This window comes from Balaenoptera borealis, assembly GCF_965194805.1.
Source record: "Balaenoptera borealis genome assembly, chromosome: 13".
Classification (NCBI taxonomy): domain Eukaryota; kingdom Metazoa; phylum Chordata; class Mammalia; order Artiodactyla; family Balaenopteridae; genus Balaenoptera; species Balaenoptera borealis.
Window position 1 is genome coordinate 2419392 of NC_138870.1, and position 18720 is coordinate 2438111.

The 18720-nt window shown below is 45.3% G+C and overlaps 1 protein-coding gene across 18 annotated transcripts in view; it reads right to left on the minus strand.

Moving 5' to 3' along the window:
* The window catches only part of ERC1 (ELKS/RAB6-interacting/CAST family member 1), a 417262-nt gene that overhangs the window by 29632 nt on the left and 368910 nt on the right, over positions 1–18720 (minus strand). For 14 of the 18 annotated variants that reach the window (XR_014233070.1, XM_082349076.1, XM_082349081.1 and 11 more), the window contains one exon: positions 3522–3710. Coding sequence is in view for 14 of the 18 variants with exons in the window: in XM_082349076.1 (XP_082205202.1) it covers positions 3522–3710 (189 nt within the window). In the remaining 4 variants the exon portion in view is untranslated. Of the gene's footprint in view, positions 1–191; positions 211–3521; positions 3711–18720 lie in introns of those variants that run through there. The other 4 variants (XM_082349072.1, XM_082349078.1, XM_082349071.1 and 1 more) reach the window with 2 other exon arrangements.

An 18720-nucleotide genomic window follows, 5' to 3' on the forward strand; every position in this document is an offset into this window, starting at 1 on the left:
ACCACCAGGGAAGTCCCTCATCAGATTTTAAGGCTTGAGAATAAGGCTCTTTGGCTGGATGCTGTCCTCCAGGCCCACTAGGGTGGCAGCTCCAGCCCTCTGGCCCTGGGTGGCAGCCTGACCTATTGAAATCAAGGAGGAAGAGACAGCCTTGCCCCCTAGACCTGTGTCCTCTAGGCTGGTGAATACATGTTGTCAACAAGAAACTCACTGTAGATATAAAGACATCGACAGCTTAAAGGCAAATATATGAAAAAAGGTTTATCGTGCACTCACAATTCTAAAGAAAGCTGGAATGGTTACATTAATGTTAGACAAAACAGACTTCAGAGCATGGAGTATTACCAGCTTTGAAAAGAGATATTACATCATGATGAAAGAGTCAAGTCATCAAGAAGATATAACAGTCCTTAATGTGCATGCACTCAATAACAGAGCTTCAAGATACATAAAGCAAAAACCGATAAGGTAAGAAAAATAAACAAACCCATAAATTTAGTTGGTAAGATAGCCAGCCTCTAAGAGGGCAAATGAAACAAAACAATTCTGGGAAATCTTTAGATGTAAAGTAATATTTCTGTAGGCCAGCCAGTTGCAGATAATAGGGTCATAACTCAGGATGGAGTCTGAGTGGCTCTCCTGACATCAATAGCCAGATTATCCAAAGCTACTGGATGGCACTGAGGAAACTGTCTTGGGTCACCAAATAAACAATCAGCAAGGTATATACTAAGCATTCTTTACATGTACAGTACTGTGCCAGGCACTTTAGAAATATAAGACATGGTTCTGGCAGTGAAGAAACTCAACTAGTTAGGGAATAAGAATCATAACTATGAAATGCAAAGTAATAAACTAGGCAGAACTCACTAGAATTCACTCACTCATCTGAGTTAGTAAGCAAGTACCAAGTACCTGACGTGGTGCGAATTTTAAGATGAAAATGATATGGTTCATGTCCTCATCTGACAGAAAGCCTAGACTAACAGGAAGACAGATATCAAAACTAGTAAGTACGAGTGTCACAGGTCCTACAGAAGCCCTAAGGAGGGAGCGGCACATTGGGCCTGGGGTTTCAGGAAAGAACTCATAAAAGAAATGATGTCTGAGCTGAGTTTAAAAACTCAGATTCCTATTTAGGTATTCCCTAGGGAGACAAGGCAGGAAAGGGCAGAGCAGGCAGAGGGACCATTATGAGCAAAAGGACACAAATGTGAAAACTGTGAGTCAATTAACAGTTTAGAAGACTGTCAGTTGTTGTATGCTTCAGGGATAGGGTGAGAAGAGATGTGCATTTAAGAATTAGGCCAAATGAAAGGAGGCCTTGTGTGCTTTGATAAGAAGTATGGACTGTATCCTGCCTGCCTTTCTCCTTCACTTTCTCTCATTCCTTCAACAAACCTTTACTGAGCAGATACTATGTGCTAGGCATTATTCTTCGTACAGAGAACAGTGTTGAAAAAGACAGACAAGGCTCTTGTCCTGTCCTCATGGGGGTGTGTGACCGAGGGGAGCATGGTGGCAGTGAAATTCATGGGACATACAGAGTTGAGTAACACAAATGTCAGGTGCAGAAGGCTCTATATCCCCAAAGAAAACACACACACAAAATAAACCAACATGCATATTTAGCGGTGATCTCTATCTAATGTTTCTTGGGCTTCAAAAACTAAAGTCAAACCTTGCTCACAATAGGCAAGTCATTTTGTATTATCACAGGTCATCTTTCTCAACAGCCTGCACCACTCCCTTAAAATCTTACTTGGAGAGAGGTGGCAGAAAATGGGTTGGTTTCTCTACCAAACTCTAGCTGCTCTGGAGAAGCTGACGGAAGGTGTGGTTAGTTGCTGTGCCCCTTTACAGATGACCCTAGTCACCTGCTCCCCAGGTTTTCCAGGGATGCTGCTGAAGATACAGTTTCATATGCCGCGTGCAACAACTTCAGTAACTCAAGCAGGTTCTCAGCCAAAGGGAAACGTGACAATATTAACATGATTCATGTATGTGAGCAAACTGCTTGGACGATAATATGTGGGACGGCATGCCTTCTATTGAATTCCTGGTTTTTCACTCAAAACTTTCTGAAAAACTCTTAGCTTGAGATTTTCTACCTTGGCCTCACCCTGAAGGTATTTTTTTTCCCCTTAGAAAGACTGATTACTTCCATTCAGGCATATTTGGAAAACAGGACTGAGCCAAAATACTTTTTTTCACTTCAAAGACAAGTTGTTTCACAAAGAAATAATTTAATGCCAGTTAAACTTTGATACATCACTGTTCATGCTTTAAGATGCCCTGTCTCTCTGCAAAATTTTGAAGTGGAGTTTCTAAAATTAACTGGCCGTGTGCTCTGTTTCCAGCGGGCTTCCAGTGGCATGTTAACTTCATGGTTATTAATATCAAAAGGAGCTACTAGAAATTCGATTTAATTCTGTCCTTTAAATTTCTCCCTCTTTTGAAAAGAAAGAAATTAAAATTTCCAAGGCAACATGCTAAATTTGAGAGGTCAGCCTTACCTTTTCCATCACACAAATCAGGTGGGTGACTGACAGGCCGTTAAATGGGTCTGTTTTTAGGCAATGTCCACACCCGGAAGTCAGTCCCGCCCTGACCCCAGCGTGCAATTCTCGACCCGCGGCTGTCACTGTTCCCTGCAACCTCACACCACAGGAGGTGTCCTATTCGACACAGCCTCCGTTCACGCATTATGGGTGAACAAATAGGAGGCATTCAGCTGGAAGACAGTGCACAGCTTCGACACTCTGGTGCAGAGCTTTAGCAGATTGATGGCACAATCACATCTATAAGGGGCTGGGACACCATCAACCCCACTCTGTAGCTGGGAACAAAAGCAGCTTAGGATTAATGTTCTAAAGCTGCTCGATTTCTTTTTTTTCTATTTTTATTTCTCAGTGTTTATTCAATTTTTCTTTCTTTTACTTTCCATGTCTTCCCTCATCCTGTTTTCTCCTTGTTTCTTTTATTCGTGGTTTTTGTCTCCTTTTAGCCTTCTCATTTTCTCTATTGAACTAAAAAAACCACGACATGGAAAAAAGGGAACCAATGGATTTTACAGGCAACAGTAAACAGAAAGTGGAGCAGAGGAGGGTAACCTAAACTCATTCATCTAATGGTCCTTTTATTGAAAAACTTAGTAGGTTGTGACCCACAGTTCCCTAGAGACAGCTGACTTGTCAAGGATCCTCATCCAAATATCCCCAACTCAGACTTCCTTTCCGTGGTCAGAGCCATGAGTGGCCATCAGTTCTGTGAAATAACAGATTCCCCTTAACCCTCTCCCTTCCGAACCAGCCCTTTCTGATTCTTTGGCAAGTTACACTGAGGGAAGAATAAAGTGGGGCTCACTTCAAATGGTAGCTCCTAATATCTACTGAAGAACCAGCCACCGTTAAGAATCTTGACTCTGAACCCCGAATTCTCCAAGGCAGCTTCTATTGCACCAACCTAAAGAGCAGCTGAATGTTGTGAGGGAGTCGCCAGAGCTCAGGTGAGACACTTACCTGTTCCTGGGTCATCTTCTGCAGTTCATTCTCCCGTGCTGCCTGGTCATCGTCCAAGTTATAGGAAGCTGGTGGCGTGAGTTCTTGAAGGATCAGGGGGTCTCGGTCATGGCAGAGGGCTGTCAGGTGTCCAATGTACAACTTTAATTTGCTTCTGTTTTGGTCAAGTTCTAAGAGGGGCTGGATGATCTGAGGTGAAAAAAAATGAGGAAAGTCAAGGTCAATCTGAAACAAGAAGTTCTAGTCTTTTTATGCCTCCCAAGGCAAAGAAACGGAGCAAGACTAGAGCTCCTGTAATCACTACCACAGTCCTCGGGACTGTAAAGAGAAGCAGGTCCATACACCTGCACGTGTACAATGTCACACCCACCCACTGCTCTGGGGGCCGCGTGGGGACCGCTGCATGTACATCAACGCGAGATGCAGTTCTGACTTTGGGCTGGAGATCAAGCACAGGGTGAGCTTGTTTCTGCAGAGGTGACATTCCTGATACAGAAAGACTCCAGTAACTTCACAATTGCTCACCCCATCTATTTACAAGGAGGTTACAAAAAACTGCTAGTGATTGACTTTGTTATACAGCAGAAACTAACACACCATTGTAAAGCAATTATACTCCAATAAAGATGTTAAAAAAAAAAACCAAAACCTGCTAGTGAAAGGTGCTCATCTGAAAGCCTGATGCCACATGCTGCGTGTGTCCCTTCACCTCCCGCAATGGAAGGAAGGCTCTGCCTCTGGAGAAAGTGCGTGCTTTTCTCAGCCACGAGATGTGGTGAGTGAACTCATGACTAGATCTGCCTCCTGGCTGGAGCTCCCTCGTTCACTGGGCCGAGGCCATCGACCCTCCTTTTAATGGGTGACAGATAAATCCTTACACAACGCCAGACCCCTGAGCCTGAGCCCGGGCCCAGTGTGACGCTCGGTCTCTTCTCGTGAGTAGCTGTCCTGCACTAACTCTGTTTTGCGTTCCCTTTACCCTGGATGAATAACTATCACCTCGGATCCCTCTGAAAGCACATCAAAGGACAGATGACTTCACCGGGCAGCTCTTGGGCCCGATGACACTCTGGCCAGGCACTCGGTACTGGCGAGCCTGAGGGGCTGAGGCGGAGCTGGGCCGGCTCTCCAACGCTGAAACGCTGGCACAGCATCTGCCTGACACACAGCGGCTGGGGGAGCCGCCAACCCGCCAGATGCTGGCAGGCCCCAAACGTTCCCAGGGCTCACAGGCAGGGTCTGCACCTGCTGTGTGTCACCGGGCTGGCACTTTTCACCAACAGGACGCCTCTGACCCACCTAATGAACAAGGAGCTCACTAATCTTCAAGTCAACAGAAACAAGGCCTGGTATTACTTTCAACAGTGACGCTGATTTCTTCCTGGCCCCCTCAGCGGACTCCCCTGCTGCTTGCCTTTATTTCCTTTTAAGAGTTTCTAAAATAAAGTTTTATGCTTTTTATTGCAAAATCAATGCATATTTTACTCTGAAAAGTATGGGGGAAAACATAAAAGAAATAATAAATAGCCTATAGGTATTCCATCAAGAATACCACTTGCAACATTTTGCTGATTTTCTTCCAAGTCTTTTTATAAACTTACATAAATCAACTTTTAACAGTATCATACTTCACGTTTCGCTTAATACCCTGTTTATCCATTTAGTGTTATATTGTGAGTACTATTCACATTACGTATTCCTGGAAAACATGATTTTTAATGGTTGCTTTATAAATATATCGCATTTCCTCTGTTTCTAATACTATTTCCATAAAACAGTTAAGAGAGGGAAGAGCCAGGGTTTAGTGTCTAAAACAATCTTTAACTTACTAGAGAGATCAGAGTTCAGAGTTTAGGCCTATGTGGTATAATACAATATAGAAACTGGAGCCTGTCTAGACAAACCAGAGAAAGTGAATAAATTCAGCATTATTATTGTTTTTAAAACACGCACGCACACACAATTCTCTAAGGATAAAGGTTACACATTCAGGGGCTGGGGTGGAAGGCTCTGGGCTCTGTAAGGGACCCCTAATCAGCAGGCTCGTGGCGCGAGTCCTGTGTTACGCGTGGTATCAACACTGGCAACCACAGAAGGACCAGACTGTTTTGCGGAGGATTTGGAGAGAGCGCGGAAGTTGGATAGCTTTCCACAAACAACACTAATCTCTCAAAAACGACTTTTATTCCTGGCCACAAATGCACATTCAGTGTAGAAGATTTAGAGAGAGTTCCAAAGCAGAATCCTTGACGGCAAGTTCAAGGCAACTCTCCTTTAAACGCATGTTCACCTTGCACATCAATATCCCAACTGTCTAGTCATGGCTCTCCTACCACACCCCTCGTGCCTCCGAGCACTGCAGCCCTATTTCATTTCCCATGTTTTTAGCTTGGCCTCCTCTAGCTTCTTTCACGGACACATTGATTTAAAAAAATCACTTTGGGGATTTTCACTGGATTTGTGCAACTTACTCCCATTCTTTGTGTGTGTGTCTGTGTATAGTTGCCATCACATCTGGGCTGCAAGGCTGAAAGAGCTGGTATCTTAGGTAATTACTGTTTGAGTTGGAAAACTGACATAAAAAAGCACGAGCACTGAGGAAGAAGACAATGTGATAAATGGTGGTAGTGGAGAGGTCAAATTTTTCACAGTAAAATGGAATCTGGAAAGATACTAGCTCACTGCTGTATGACTGGGAATGAAAAAGTGGACTTTTTAGGTCCCTGTTCTTAATCAGAGATGAATCTCAAACTGACTTAAAATGTATTTCATGCTGAGGTGCTGACAGATTACAAAATATGTAGTGTTTTGCACTCTGAAATGTTTCAAAGTCCAATTGAAAAGTTAAAAAATGATGGAATTTGAAAAATTTTTCAAGGATAAAAATTCATTCCATGCAATGACCAAGATGCCCTTTCTTCTCATGTCAAAAGGAGTCGCTTTTTTAAAACAAAACAAAAAAACTATAGAGCTTACTCGGTGAAAGTGTATGAAACTGCCCAACCAGCAGAGTTCTCAAATCTATCCATCAAGAAAAAAAAGAAAAAAAAAAGTCACCATGGTCTCTCTGGAACACATTTAACCATGTCAGTCATGTGGGAAATGTCCTTATCTCTTCCTTCTCCCCATCTAACTTGGGCAGGCCACTCAGAAAAGAAACTGCATTTCCCACAAGGTAGAACTGCCACTGCCTAATCTCAAGAGGGAAGAGGGACACTTGCCAAGTAGGAAGAAGCTGCCTTACAGGATCCAGAGGTTATGTCTTTTGTCCACATACAACCTCAGTACATTGGCAAGAAGTCCTACCAAAAGCTGTCAGTAATGCGGTCAGACCACATTAGTTCTACAGCTATGCAGAATTAGAATTATCTATCTTTTTTTTGGCATAAAGAAGTTAAAAAATGAACTTGTCAAGATAACCTCTGCTTTTATCAAATATAATGCCAAAATGTCAATATCCCCCCAATCCTACATTTACCGAGCTGTTAAGGAAAATAATTTAAATTATAAAAGGGAATGAGAGCTTTCTGGTTGACGTACTGAAAGCTTTGTTTCTTCTTGCAAGGATTTATTTATGTATCAGGCCCTCAAATTGGCTTCAGAGGCCAGCATTTGATGACACGTGGTGATGGAAGACAGTGACCTCCGGAAGGTGTTTATTTTAACCTCCCTTCCACTGGAGCAGGTTAGATGGCTAGAGATCTTTTGGAAGACAGACCAGCTGCTCCTCTATTGTTCGATACCGATTGCAACTGAAAATTCTACAGCATCCCGTTTCTGCAACCCATTTATCTAAGACATGGGAACACATGTTCTTGGACCAGGATGGGATGTTCAGTGAAAGGCCCCTCCAGTCAATTCCATGGCCTGCCCCCTTCTCCCCACTCCACTGTTTCTGTACCAGATCTTTAACCTAAGTATAGGTGGGTTGGTTACGGCACATTCTGGGAGCTCATTCTGAGAGGAAAGGTATACCTTGTACTGAATATCACTTGGGACTTAAGGCATTTGCCCTTGCAGTACTAATATTTTATTGTTTGGAAGATGCCACTGTTTTTTCAAGCTAACATTTATTGATCGTTTACTGTGTTCCTGGCAAATTATTTTTATATTTACTATGGTTCCTCTGTCACTCCAAAATCCTCTTACTCTTCTTTCTGTCTGCAGAAGTCCTCGGAGGCAGGTTCAGCTGTCCCTGGATTACTGCGTCAATGTCAGTAGCGTTCTGACTTCTCACTGGGTCACCATTACACCACTGTCCCCCAGTGTAGGTTCACCAAAGAAGTCCCGGAACAACTAACATATTAACTTCCCAGAAACATTATTCTTTTAATGACATTCTTGTCCAGAGGCCCCAGCAGATAGCTAAACTCTGAAAAGTAAAAAAGGAAGCAAGGGAATAAAATTCAATGGTCTAGCCTCAAAGTCTTTTCTCTCAAGAACTGACTTTACCTTCTTGGTCACAGTGTACGTCAGGATCAGGAAGATGAAGGACGGTACTAGGTCTCTTCACAAAGTTTTGGACCTTTGTGTTACTTTCTCACTTAAATGCAGCTACTTTGTGCAAGAATGTGGTTCTTTGAACAAATATAGTAAACTGTCATGATATTTTTGCTACATTAACTAGATATACTGCATATCAAATCACACACAGTGACACTAAAAAAATTATGCAATTCACTTAACAAACATTCAGTGAATGCCTTTGTGCCACGCCATAGCCAGCCAGCTTTTGCTGGCAGGAGTATTAAGAATGAGATGTGGTCCTGTTCTGCATTAAAAAAAAATCATGAAATAATGGAACTAATGTGTTGAGTGTATATAAGAATTAAAATGCGTATATTCAGGATTTCTCTTTGCTTTAACTTTAGTTTTGAAGTTTACTTTAGGCAGAGCCTTAAATTGCTAAATCAACCTCTTTACCTTGATTTGAGGCTTAGTTTGACTTAGTCTTCACATATAAGGTTATAAAATTCAACAACCTGTTTATTCTTAGTGGTCTCTGAGATCCCACCTTTTAATTTAGCCTTCCCATTTGGAGCACAAACAGAAGGATACTCAGTGGACCCCCTACATGTTTTTGGTGTTATGGTCCTTACTCATTTGTAATCCTAGCAAGCTGAAAACAAACGTGCCTTCGAGAATAGCCCTCTATCTTATACTTCTCCTGCGAGAGAGACACTGGATAAACATATGCCTCTCAGGTCACACCCTCATAATAACTGATATAAAGCCAGGCTACAGAAGGGTTCATGAGATACACCTGTATGACCTTCATCAAAAAACAAACCTTATTGTTAACAATGGGAATCTGGAAAGTTTCAGCAGCTTTAGCCTGAGTTTGTGCTTAGTGAGGGGGCTACAGTCTTTGAAAAAAAAATCTCTTTTAGGGGGAAGTCAATTTCTAAAGTTTCATGAAAAGTTAAAAAGATAACCTAAAGCTAAAGGCAAGAAAGTTCAGAGCTCCAAATCCTGACCCCCCACTTCATGACCATTTTTCATGTGTGTCTATTTGACTCCTCAAACAAACTTTATAGAATGGGACTGTCTTACATTTATCTTCCAAAACAAAAAGTCACGACAAATACAAAACCCAGAATGACATTTCTTATGCTATAAATATTTACTAAGTACTTAGAATATTAGTTCTGTACTAAGCAGGGTCCCTTCCTCAGCATCTCTTACAGATAATCTACTATTGCCACTTGTTTAGTTAATGGAATAACTAACCAGGCAATCACTTAGGCTCAATTAACTTTCTCATTCCCCTCACCTATATCCTGGGGACAAAGGTCTTCTCGTTGACCAAATGTGGGTCAGGCTCCCCTGACCTCTCTTCTCAACTGGGCCCTGACTTTTGGGCGTTCATGTTCATCTCTCTATTGTCCAATTCCCCCAGGAATTCTAAGTTGGTTTGTATCTGACGACGTCCCTCATCACCCACTATTCCCGGGGCGATGTCTGATCACTCTGCCTGCCTTAGGCAAGAGTCCAGTTAGGTTGGTTTAGCCAGAATCTCCCCCTATCCCTTATGTTTCCTCCTTAGGAAGTGTCCATCCACTGACCCCCACCTGCTCCTTGGCTGTAAATTCCCACTTTTCCTTGTTGTATTCAGAGTTGGGCACTGTCTCTCTCTCCCCCTCACTGCAAAACCCCACTGCATTGGCCCCTAAACCCATCATGATGGTCCTGAATGAAGTCTGCCTCACTGTTCTTTAACAAGTGAGTAAGTACCACTAGGAGTTCACATCCAGGGCCACTAGTGAAACCGAGTCCCCCTAAAACTGACCTCCTCTGTCGACAGTTTGTGATTAACCTCTCTAGGGGAAACTTTATCCCGTTTCTCGTCCTGAACCTGTTCCCCTAAGAGTGAGGAGCACCAAGGAAAAGGGGGTACTGAAACCATGTGCAAGCCCCTGTGTCCATGTCCTTCGAAGTAAAAGCCTTTTGCTTTAGTCTCTCAGCCCTCTCCTGAGTCTCAGGAGGCTGACTCCAGAGTGAATGACCAGGAAATGTGAAGACGTAGACGTGAAGAAGAGCTCTGGGTCAGGAACCTGGTAACAATTCAGACTGCACACCAGCCACACAGCAGAGCCACCAAACTCCCTGTTCCCTGGAAGATACGGATAAAGGCCTGACACCCGTTCCTAAGCTGTTTTTAGAGGAAGCAGACCCCCACAGATGAAAACTACTGACCATCAGAGAATGTAGACCCCAGGCTGGTTGAAAGCGGAAGACTGGTGATGCTCGAAACTTCACCTTGTTGCCAACCAATCTGAGAACTGCGCACGAGCTGATCATGCATCCTGCGACCCTCTCCCTCACACACACTGCCTTTAAAACCCCTTCCCTGAAAGCCATCGGGGAGTGTGGGTTTTCAGCACGAGCTGCCCGTTCTCCCTGCCTGGCCCTGCAATAAACGCTGCACTTTCCTTCACCACAACCCGGTGTCAGTAGACTGGCTTTGCTGCGTGTGGGTGAGCAGATCCAAGTTTGGTGTGGTGACACTAGGTGACTGAGATCAATAAACATTAATCAGAAATCTTACCACATATAGAAATGCTGGGTCCTAAAAGTAAAAACTCTCTCCAAAGGTTTCAGATTTAAAGAGCTTTATGGTTTGTTAAAGTTAAATGTGTCTTTGAAAACGGCAAAAGGTTTGAAACATGAAAAAAACAGTGGGAATCATTTTAAAAAATAAAATGTGATCATCTCCTCTTAGTTTTACAACTCAGAAATCTGTTGTCAATTTTCCTTTAAGCATGCATTACCACTCCAGCAAAACAAAACATCCCCTATTTCTTGACCCAGATATGGAGACAAATATTCTGTACTCAAAGTTGTAAGGAGATAGGAAACAGAGTTTAGAATAAAATGAATCTTGAAATCTGAACTACAGAGCTGCTAACTGCATTTTACCTATTTGCTCCTTATTCAGTTAAAACCTATCCTATTGTATTCGGTGCAAGGAATCCTACTCAAATAGAGAGCAGAGTGTGTGGGCCCCGCCAGTGAGGGAAGAAGCCTCCTGCTGAGCCCACCTCTTCATGGCCATGAGAGCAGCTTAAGGCTGGAGGTATTGCAAGGACTTGCTTCAGTATCTGGAAACTTGTAAAATAGAGGAAAATAAGGTCATTCACCAACAAGAAGGCAGACAAGTGAGTACAGACGAAGACAGTGCACATCAATGGGCGTTAAGTGGAGAAAATGCTGCATGAGGCACCGAAGCCATCACGCGCTGACTAGTGGAGGGGACAGGAGGGGACGCATAGTGTGCACCCTGGGGGGTGGGCAGATGAGGCACAGGGAGGTGACTATCAGCGCGACTAGACTCAGAGATGCCAGGGGCGCGTGTCCCGCAGCTCTTCTTCCCCGCTCTTTCAATAGAGATGGGAAAGCACCTTCGGTTTAGTTCTTGGCTTGAGGCTTGCCTTTCCACAATAAATCATTTACTGTACTTTAGTGAACAATGTAGTGGGTTAAATATTTGTGTGTGTATGTGTGTATATATTTTACAGGACTTCCCCACAGTACAGTGAAGTTCCAGGGCTATACACTAATGACTTACAAATTATGGGGAAAAAAGTCTGGGCATGGGAAAGAAAATAAGGCAAAAGAGGGAGAAGAGAGGTTCACACTTTTTGAACAGGCCAGGCAACTGAAGGCCGATGCTGAATTTCAAAGGAAAAACCAGGTAGGCAGTTGGCCACAGGCGAAAACGGTGGCCTCCACCCTCCCGTGCCCGTGCACACACCCTCATGCTGCGGCTGACGACATCTGCTCCGCCTGGTCCTCTGAGCTCTGGCGCCTGAAGGGCTCCTGCTGTGCTAGTGCTGCAGTCAAGCACTTCTCAGCATTATTACACCTTCACAAGACAGAGGGATGGATGTGAAAAGCAGTAACACGCTTGTTGCCTCCTGTGTGGAACACAGTAATGACCTTATCAGGACAGTTCACTTTCTTCTCTCTCTAGCCACTGGGAGTAGAAGGAAGGCCAACCCGAGCTGTGCCGGGTGCACAAAAGGAACCTCCTGACCTGGCTAGGGTCTTGATAAGTAACCAAGGATGCGAGTCTAGATTACAGGGAGCCCACCCAATCGCTCCGCCTTGGCCTTGCGGGCCACAGGAAGACAGAGGAGCAAAGAGCCAAGTACGCTTATCTGGTGACTAGGAGATTTGATAGCTTATCTGTACAAGGGCTCCCAAGCGGAGGCCAGTCTCTGGAGGAGACTCCCCTGTGATTGGCAGTTATTTCAAGGCTGGGTTAAAAGCAGGTGTGTGTGCGTGTACACACAGAGAAGCTGGAGGAGCAGACACGGACAACTGGCCATTAGTCACAGCATGACTGCAGCTCCAGCATCACATCCCACAGCACAGACTGCAGACACGCAGCGTCTCCAGCTGAAAGCTTGCGATGGCTGCAGCTCTAGCATCACATCCCACAGCACAGACTGCAGACACGCAGCGTCTCCAGCTGAAAGCTTGCAACGGCTGCAGCTCCAGAGAGTCACTGTGTGTCCACAGGCTTTGGCTTCCCATCACACAGCGCTTCACAGGAAGCTGGCTTCACAGGAACCTGGCCTTGGGGGTACAGGTGGGAGGGAGGGGTTCCCTATCACCTGGAAGGCAGGGGAAGATAGACATGTACCTGTAGCTGTGTGTACACATCAGAGACGGGTATCTGTGCTACTAGAGAAAGACAGGCTACACACAGGAATTGAATCTCTTAATGCTGAAGTCAGAAACAGCCAGGACATGACCTGTGACAGGCTGAAACACCTGTGAGTCGGTGTGTATAAGGAGGCACATGTATACACCTGCAGTGGCGAGAGGAGGCCGGCAGGATGGGAAGAAAGATCTGTGCAAAATGGCCCTTAGCCCGGAATTCAGCTTTAGGATAGCTTAGCACTCTGCTTAACTGGGAGGATGGAAATGCTTCAGAATATCATAAAAGAGCCCTTCAAGAACAGAAACCAGTACCAGGGCAGGCGGCACCAAGGGCATCTCCTTCACTCTCTCCGGGCTGAACTAGTGCTGGGTTCTGGGGGCTGGCCTGGTGCGCCCCACCTCCACCCGCTGCTCTGCTTGTGCCCACGCCCCCCCTTCTCCATCTCTCCTCCTGACCCACCCACATGAAGAATCTTCATTTCCACTCCACACACACACACACACACCAGAACTGTCATATATCTGAGAATCTAAGAGGGATCTTGGCTGCTCTGACAGAGCTGTCCTTGCTGGATTTATGTCTGCCACAGTCAATCAGGAAATCATATTGCAAAAGCAAATTCCTTCTGAAAATTTTATACACCATGAACAAAACCCATGGATTAACGATTTCCAGACATCACCCCTTCCACCTTGGGAGTAATCCAGGCTTTGGGTGGAAGAAAAAGATTTGGGAAAAACAAAAATTAGGAAGACTGTTTTTCTCTACCCATTTTCTTTATTTGGGAATAAAACCTCCACACAATCACTGAATTAATCTCTCCTCCCCCTACTTCTGAAAGTTAAAATTCCTTAGCGTGACACAAACTCTGATAGACATCACCATTTCAATGTTTCTAGTTGCTGAGGTTTAAGCAAAGCTTTATTACTGGAGGATATAACAGTGATTATGACAAAAGAGGTTCAGCTCAGAAATACCAGAAGTCCTACAAATTGTGGCTGATATCATATAAGGTAACAGCCAGGGTAATTCAAGATTAAATAATCTGGGGCACTCCAGGCCCTTCTCCGGAAGAAGGGCCCCTGTGCCCTGATTCCCCGGATCCCCCTGATCCAACACAGGGCTCAGTAAGTGCTGACTGAAGATCAATTCTGAAGTGTAGGGTCAGAGCAGGGCGGTCCCACTGGGATGCGAGATATGGAATGGTGAGAAAGAGCAAACCCGCACATTCCAATTGAGCCGAGAGACCCTGAGGGAAAAACTGCAGAGTACGGCAAGTAAAAAAATGGGGTGCGGGCAGTCCAAGGGGAAAGTTCCAAGGAACCAGAAATGGGGGTACATCTAGACTGAAGCATGTGAGGCTACCTGATGTAACAAAGAATAAGCAGCTTCTGGTAGAGTTGTAAAGTGACCTGATAGCGGGGGAAAAAAGTTAAGTTTGTGCAGAATCTTCGTATTGGTTTTACCTACCAGGCTCTAGCCCCACCTTTTAGTACTCATAAAAAACCTATCATGCACATGGACCCACATCCAAATTTTGTAGCAATTTTAGTGAGGGAATACAAAGGATAGAGACCATGTTTCTGATAGAATCAGAGGACCTAACACTTTATGGGTGTTTAGAAAACAGAAAACAACGGACAAGTGAAACAGAAACTCCCAACTCTAGAAAGCAAGCAAAGAAGAAAAGGGAGAGGAGAACGCAGAAACACCTTTCTTCACCATGTTAATCTGTCCATGTTATTAGTGCTTTCCCTGGTTTCCTTCCAGGGAGTATACTTTTGGTGTTGTGGACTTGAACAGCAACGAACAGGAGGAAAAGCTCTCTCTGTGCTTTAAGCAAACTGCCCAAATGTATGCATCACACAATTTTGGGGGATTCTTCATACTCAGTTGCCTTGCGGGCTCTAGCAGCTATTACCTTCTTATATATGAGATGCTACTGCTGACAAGAAACAGAAACATGGGGAGCAAAGTCTCTGCCATCTTATTCATCTAAGCAGTAAAAGCTCATGACACTTGGTCTGATACATTTCTGTCATTTGTCTAGCAAGCCGTCCACATATCATTTCCCAGATGTGCCATTTCAAAGAACAGTGCAGAGTCATCCTACAGTGGGCACGTGTGTTTCAGACTATCCTGTGAGTCCAGTGCTGCACGTTCTGTGCACCTGGAGGTTTTCAGCTTTCCCTGACTCCATTACCATGCCTGTCTCAATGATCATACATTTCTGTGCACGAGAATAAAGCAACAGGCTCACGTGTTAAGACACACGCGTACGTTCATGTGCGCGCGCGCACACACACATGGAATGTGGTCTGACTGGGAGGGCGCACACACACACGGAATGTGGTCTGACTGGGAGGGCGCGCACACACACGGAATGTGGTCTGACTGGGAGGGCGCGCGCACACACACACGGAATGTGGTCTGACTGGGAGGGCGCGCACACACACTCACGGAATGTGGTCTGACTGGGAGGGCGCGCACACACACACGGAATATGGTCTGACTGGGAGGGCGCGCGCACACACTCACGGAATGTGGTCTGACTGGGAGGGCGCGCACACACACACGGAATGTGGTCTGACTGGGAGGGCGCGCACACACACACGGAATGTGGTCTGACTGGGAGGGCGTGCACACACACACGGAATGTGGTCTGACTGGGAGGGCGCGCGCACACACTCACGGAATGTGGTCTGACTGGGAGAGCGCGCGCACACACACACGGAATGTGGTCTGACTGGGAGGGCGCGCGCACACACACACGGAATGTGGTCTGACTGGGAGGGCGCGCACACACACACGGAATGTGGTCTGACTGGGAGGGCGCGCGCGCACAGACACGGAATGTGGTCTGACTGGGAGGGCGTGCGCGCACAGGCACGGAATGTGGTCTGACTGGGAGGGCGCGCGCACACACACGGAATGTGGTCTGACTGGGAGGGCGCGCGCGCACAGACACGGAATGTGGTCTGACTGGGAGGGCGCGCGCGCACAGACACGGAATGTGGTCTGACTGGGAGGGCGCGCGCACACACACAGAATGGTCTGACTGGGAGGGCCCAGGCTCCTCTGAACTGGAACTCCTGCATCGTAGCATCTCTTGCATCAACGACGACTTGTATGTTCCAGGGAAGCACGGTTGTTTTCCCAGCTGCTTCTCTTACCTATGATTAGGTTAGTTGCTTCCCTCATGGAAAATTTTTAATTAGCCATGGAATTCACTGAGGTGGTCCTCAGCATCTCATGATCTTAACTAGGAATTTTATCTACTTGAACACTTCTCTGGCAAGAGCAGCTGTGGCATCTCACACCTTACAGCACCACATGTTAAGCAGACACAGTGGTGTCACTCTTTAGTGCCAGGGAAGGCAATGTGACTGGCTGTGGCCAGGGCAACGGCCACGGCCATTAACACGACCATTCAAACACCGCAGCCATATGCATGCAGGCCCTTGCCTGGTGATTATGTTAATTACTGGGCATCTAGTTTCAGAAACTGTGGTGAAAAAAGGCTTTTTTACCCAGAGGCTACCCTTGCCAGAGACAGATTTGTATCACTCATGTTGTGTGCTACAATATCTTTGCACTGCGTTGATGACTCTGTGAAACACTGCAAAGCCACAAAGCAGTTAACAGCATGGGCTCTGGAGACAGACTGGCTTACCTCTGGGGCCTGCAACCTTCTAGCTATGAGACCTGGGACAAATTACTCTGAGGATAGTATACTTTATGAGACTGTAATAATCCACGTGTCCACCACATGGTAAGCTTCTTCAATAATTATTCACCATTATTATTTCCAAGAACCTGTTTTACCATCTGTAAAATGGGAATGACAATTCTCATCCGTGTGAGGATTTGAGCACATGTAAAATGCAAGGTACTCTTGATAACTCCAGCTGACATTCTGACCCTGAGGACACCTTAACCCTATCATTTGCACTGAGCTCCACCAATGACCAGATGGCTACAAAATGGCCCATGAAGAGATGAGAAGCACAAAGAAGAACTGGAAAAGCGACATAATAGACCAGAGGTCGGTAAATAAATGACAGTCCATGGACCAAATCCAGCATCACTGCCTGCTTTTGTACAGTCCATCACTAAGAATGGTTTTTCAAATGGTTGGAAAAAAAATCAAAAGGGTATTTGGTGACATGTGGAGATTATCTGAAAATCAAATTTCAGAGCCCATGAATAAAGTTACATTAATCATAGTCATATTAACCTTCACTCATTTACATATTGTCTGAGGCTGCTTTCCCACTGCAAGAGCAGAGCTGAATAGTTTTGACAAAGAGTAAAGTTCACAAAGTATAAAACATTTACTATCTGGACCTTTATAAAAAGGTTTGCCAATCTCTACAGTAGACCTATTCCAGATAACAGGGTAACTATAATATTAGGGAGGAAATGCTTATAATTTTCTTACAGATTACTTAAGAAATAAATAATAATTACTGTTCAAAAATTCAATTCACAATGAATAGTACTTGTATTAATAGTAATATCAACACAAAACATTGGCTAAATAGAAAACTGGATTTGGCAATGGGCATAAAAAGAAAATTCACAGTTGCAGAAAGTTCTAATTAGTAAAATTTGATCTGGACAAAATTCCTGATTGATAAATAAAGTCATTATAAAGTTTAAATATGGAAAAGAATTGATACTAAAATGATTCAGTAAAATAAGAATATGGAAAAAGATGGACATTTTCAACCGCATGCATGGAAAACTGATAAAGAAACTGCATTAACTTAGTTTCAGCTCCAGCAAATATTCAGTGAAAATCCCTTGACATTGGTATAACCTGATTTAGATGTTTGTGAACAGATTAAATGTTTCTATTGAGTCAAACATTCTCAAGGTTAAACAAGGATAAAACACTAAGTTCTGAGCACAGAGAAAGTTATTTTAGCGATCATCGAGGTCATCGACACCTGCCTCCTTGCCCCACTTTCTAAACGAAAAATTCAATGCCCGGGGAGGTGACCCGGGCCGTGAATGTGCCTGGACCGAAGTCACTCGGCGTCCAAGCGCCACAGCCACCGTGGAACACGTGGGCTTGTGCAGGGCTGTTTATGTGAACAGCGCCTGTAGGCAAGTTACCTTTCTGAACCACAGTGGGGCTTTCGGGCTGTGTTCTCTGTCTGGGACGTTTCTGAGAACTAAGCTTCCCGGTGATGAGCACACGGGCGATCCTCCATCCCTTCCACCGCTGCGGCATCCAGACCGCATGGCCTCCTCCAGGACAGAGCCAGAAGCTCTGACATCCCTCCTGGCCACCCTCCACAGGTCGCCACGGCACACAAAGGTCATCGTGATCCACCCGCGCTGGCGGCACCAGCCATGTGGCTTGTCACCCTGCCCCAACACCTGTGGAGGTTGGCACTAAGTCCACACGTGCTTTGACATGCCTCCCCTCAAAAAGTAAAGCCTAAGACGCTCTGGCCCATTCAGCGCAGATGGTCTCAGTGCCTTGCGCTGAAGGAACAGAACACAGTAGAGGTGGTGGTGTGTGACTTCCGATAATGGGTCATAAAAGTCACTGTGGCTTCCTCCTTGCTCCCTTCTCTTGAATCACTCATTTTGGGTCCGGATGGTGAGGAACTGAAGGTTCCTGCCGGTATGAGCTGTGGGTGAGCATCCTGGAACGGATGCTCCGTCCCCACCAAGCTCTGGACAACTACAGACCCAGCTGACATCCTGACTGCAACCCCGGAGACACTCATGCAAGAGCTACCCAGCCAAGCTGCTTCCGAATTCATGACCTGCAGAAACCACTGACCTAACAGGGGTGTATTGCTTTCAATGCTGCCAAGTTTTGGGGTAATGCGTTATGCAGCAATAGAGAATTAATTCACACCCTAAGCAGTAACCACAGGGAGCTACTGAGAGTTCAACAGATTTACAGTGTATCTGCTTGGCAATCGCCTGCTGCTCCTTCAAGATGCGGCACAAGTGTCACCTCCTCTGTGAGCCCTTGAGTCTCTGGTGCAGACCTGGGTTTTCCTACGG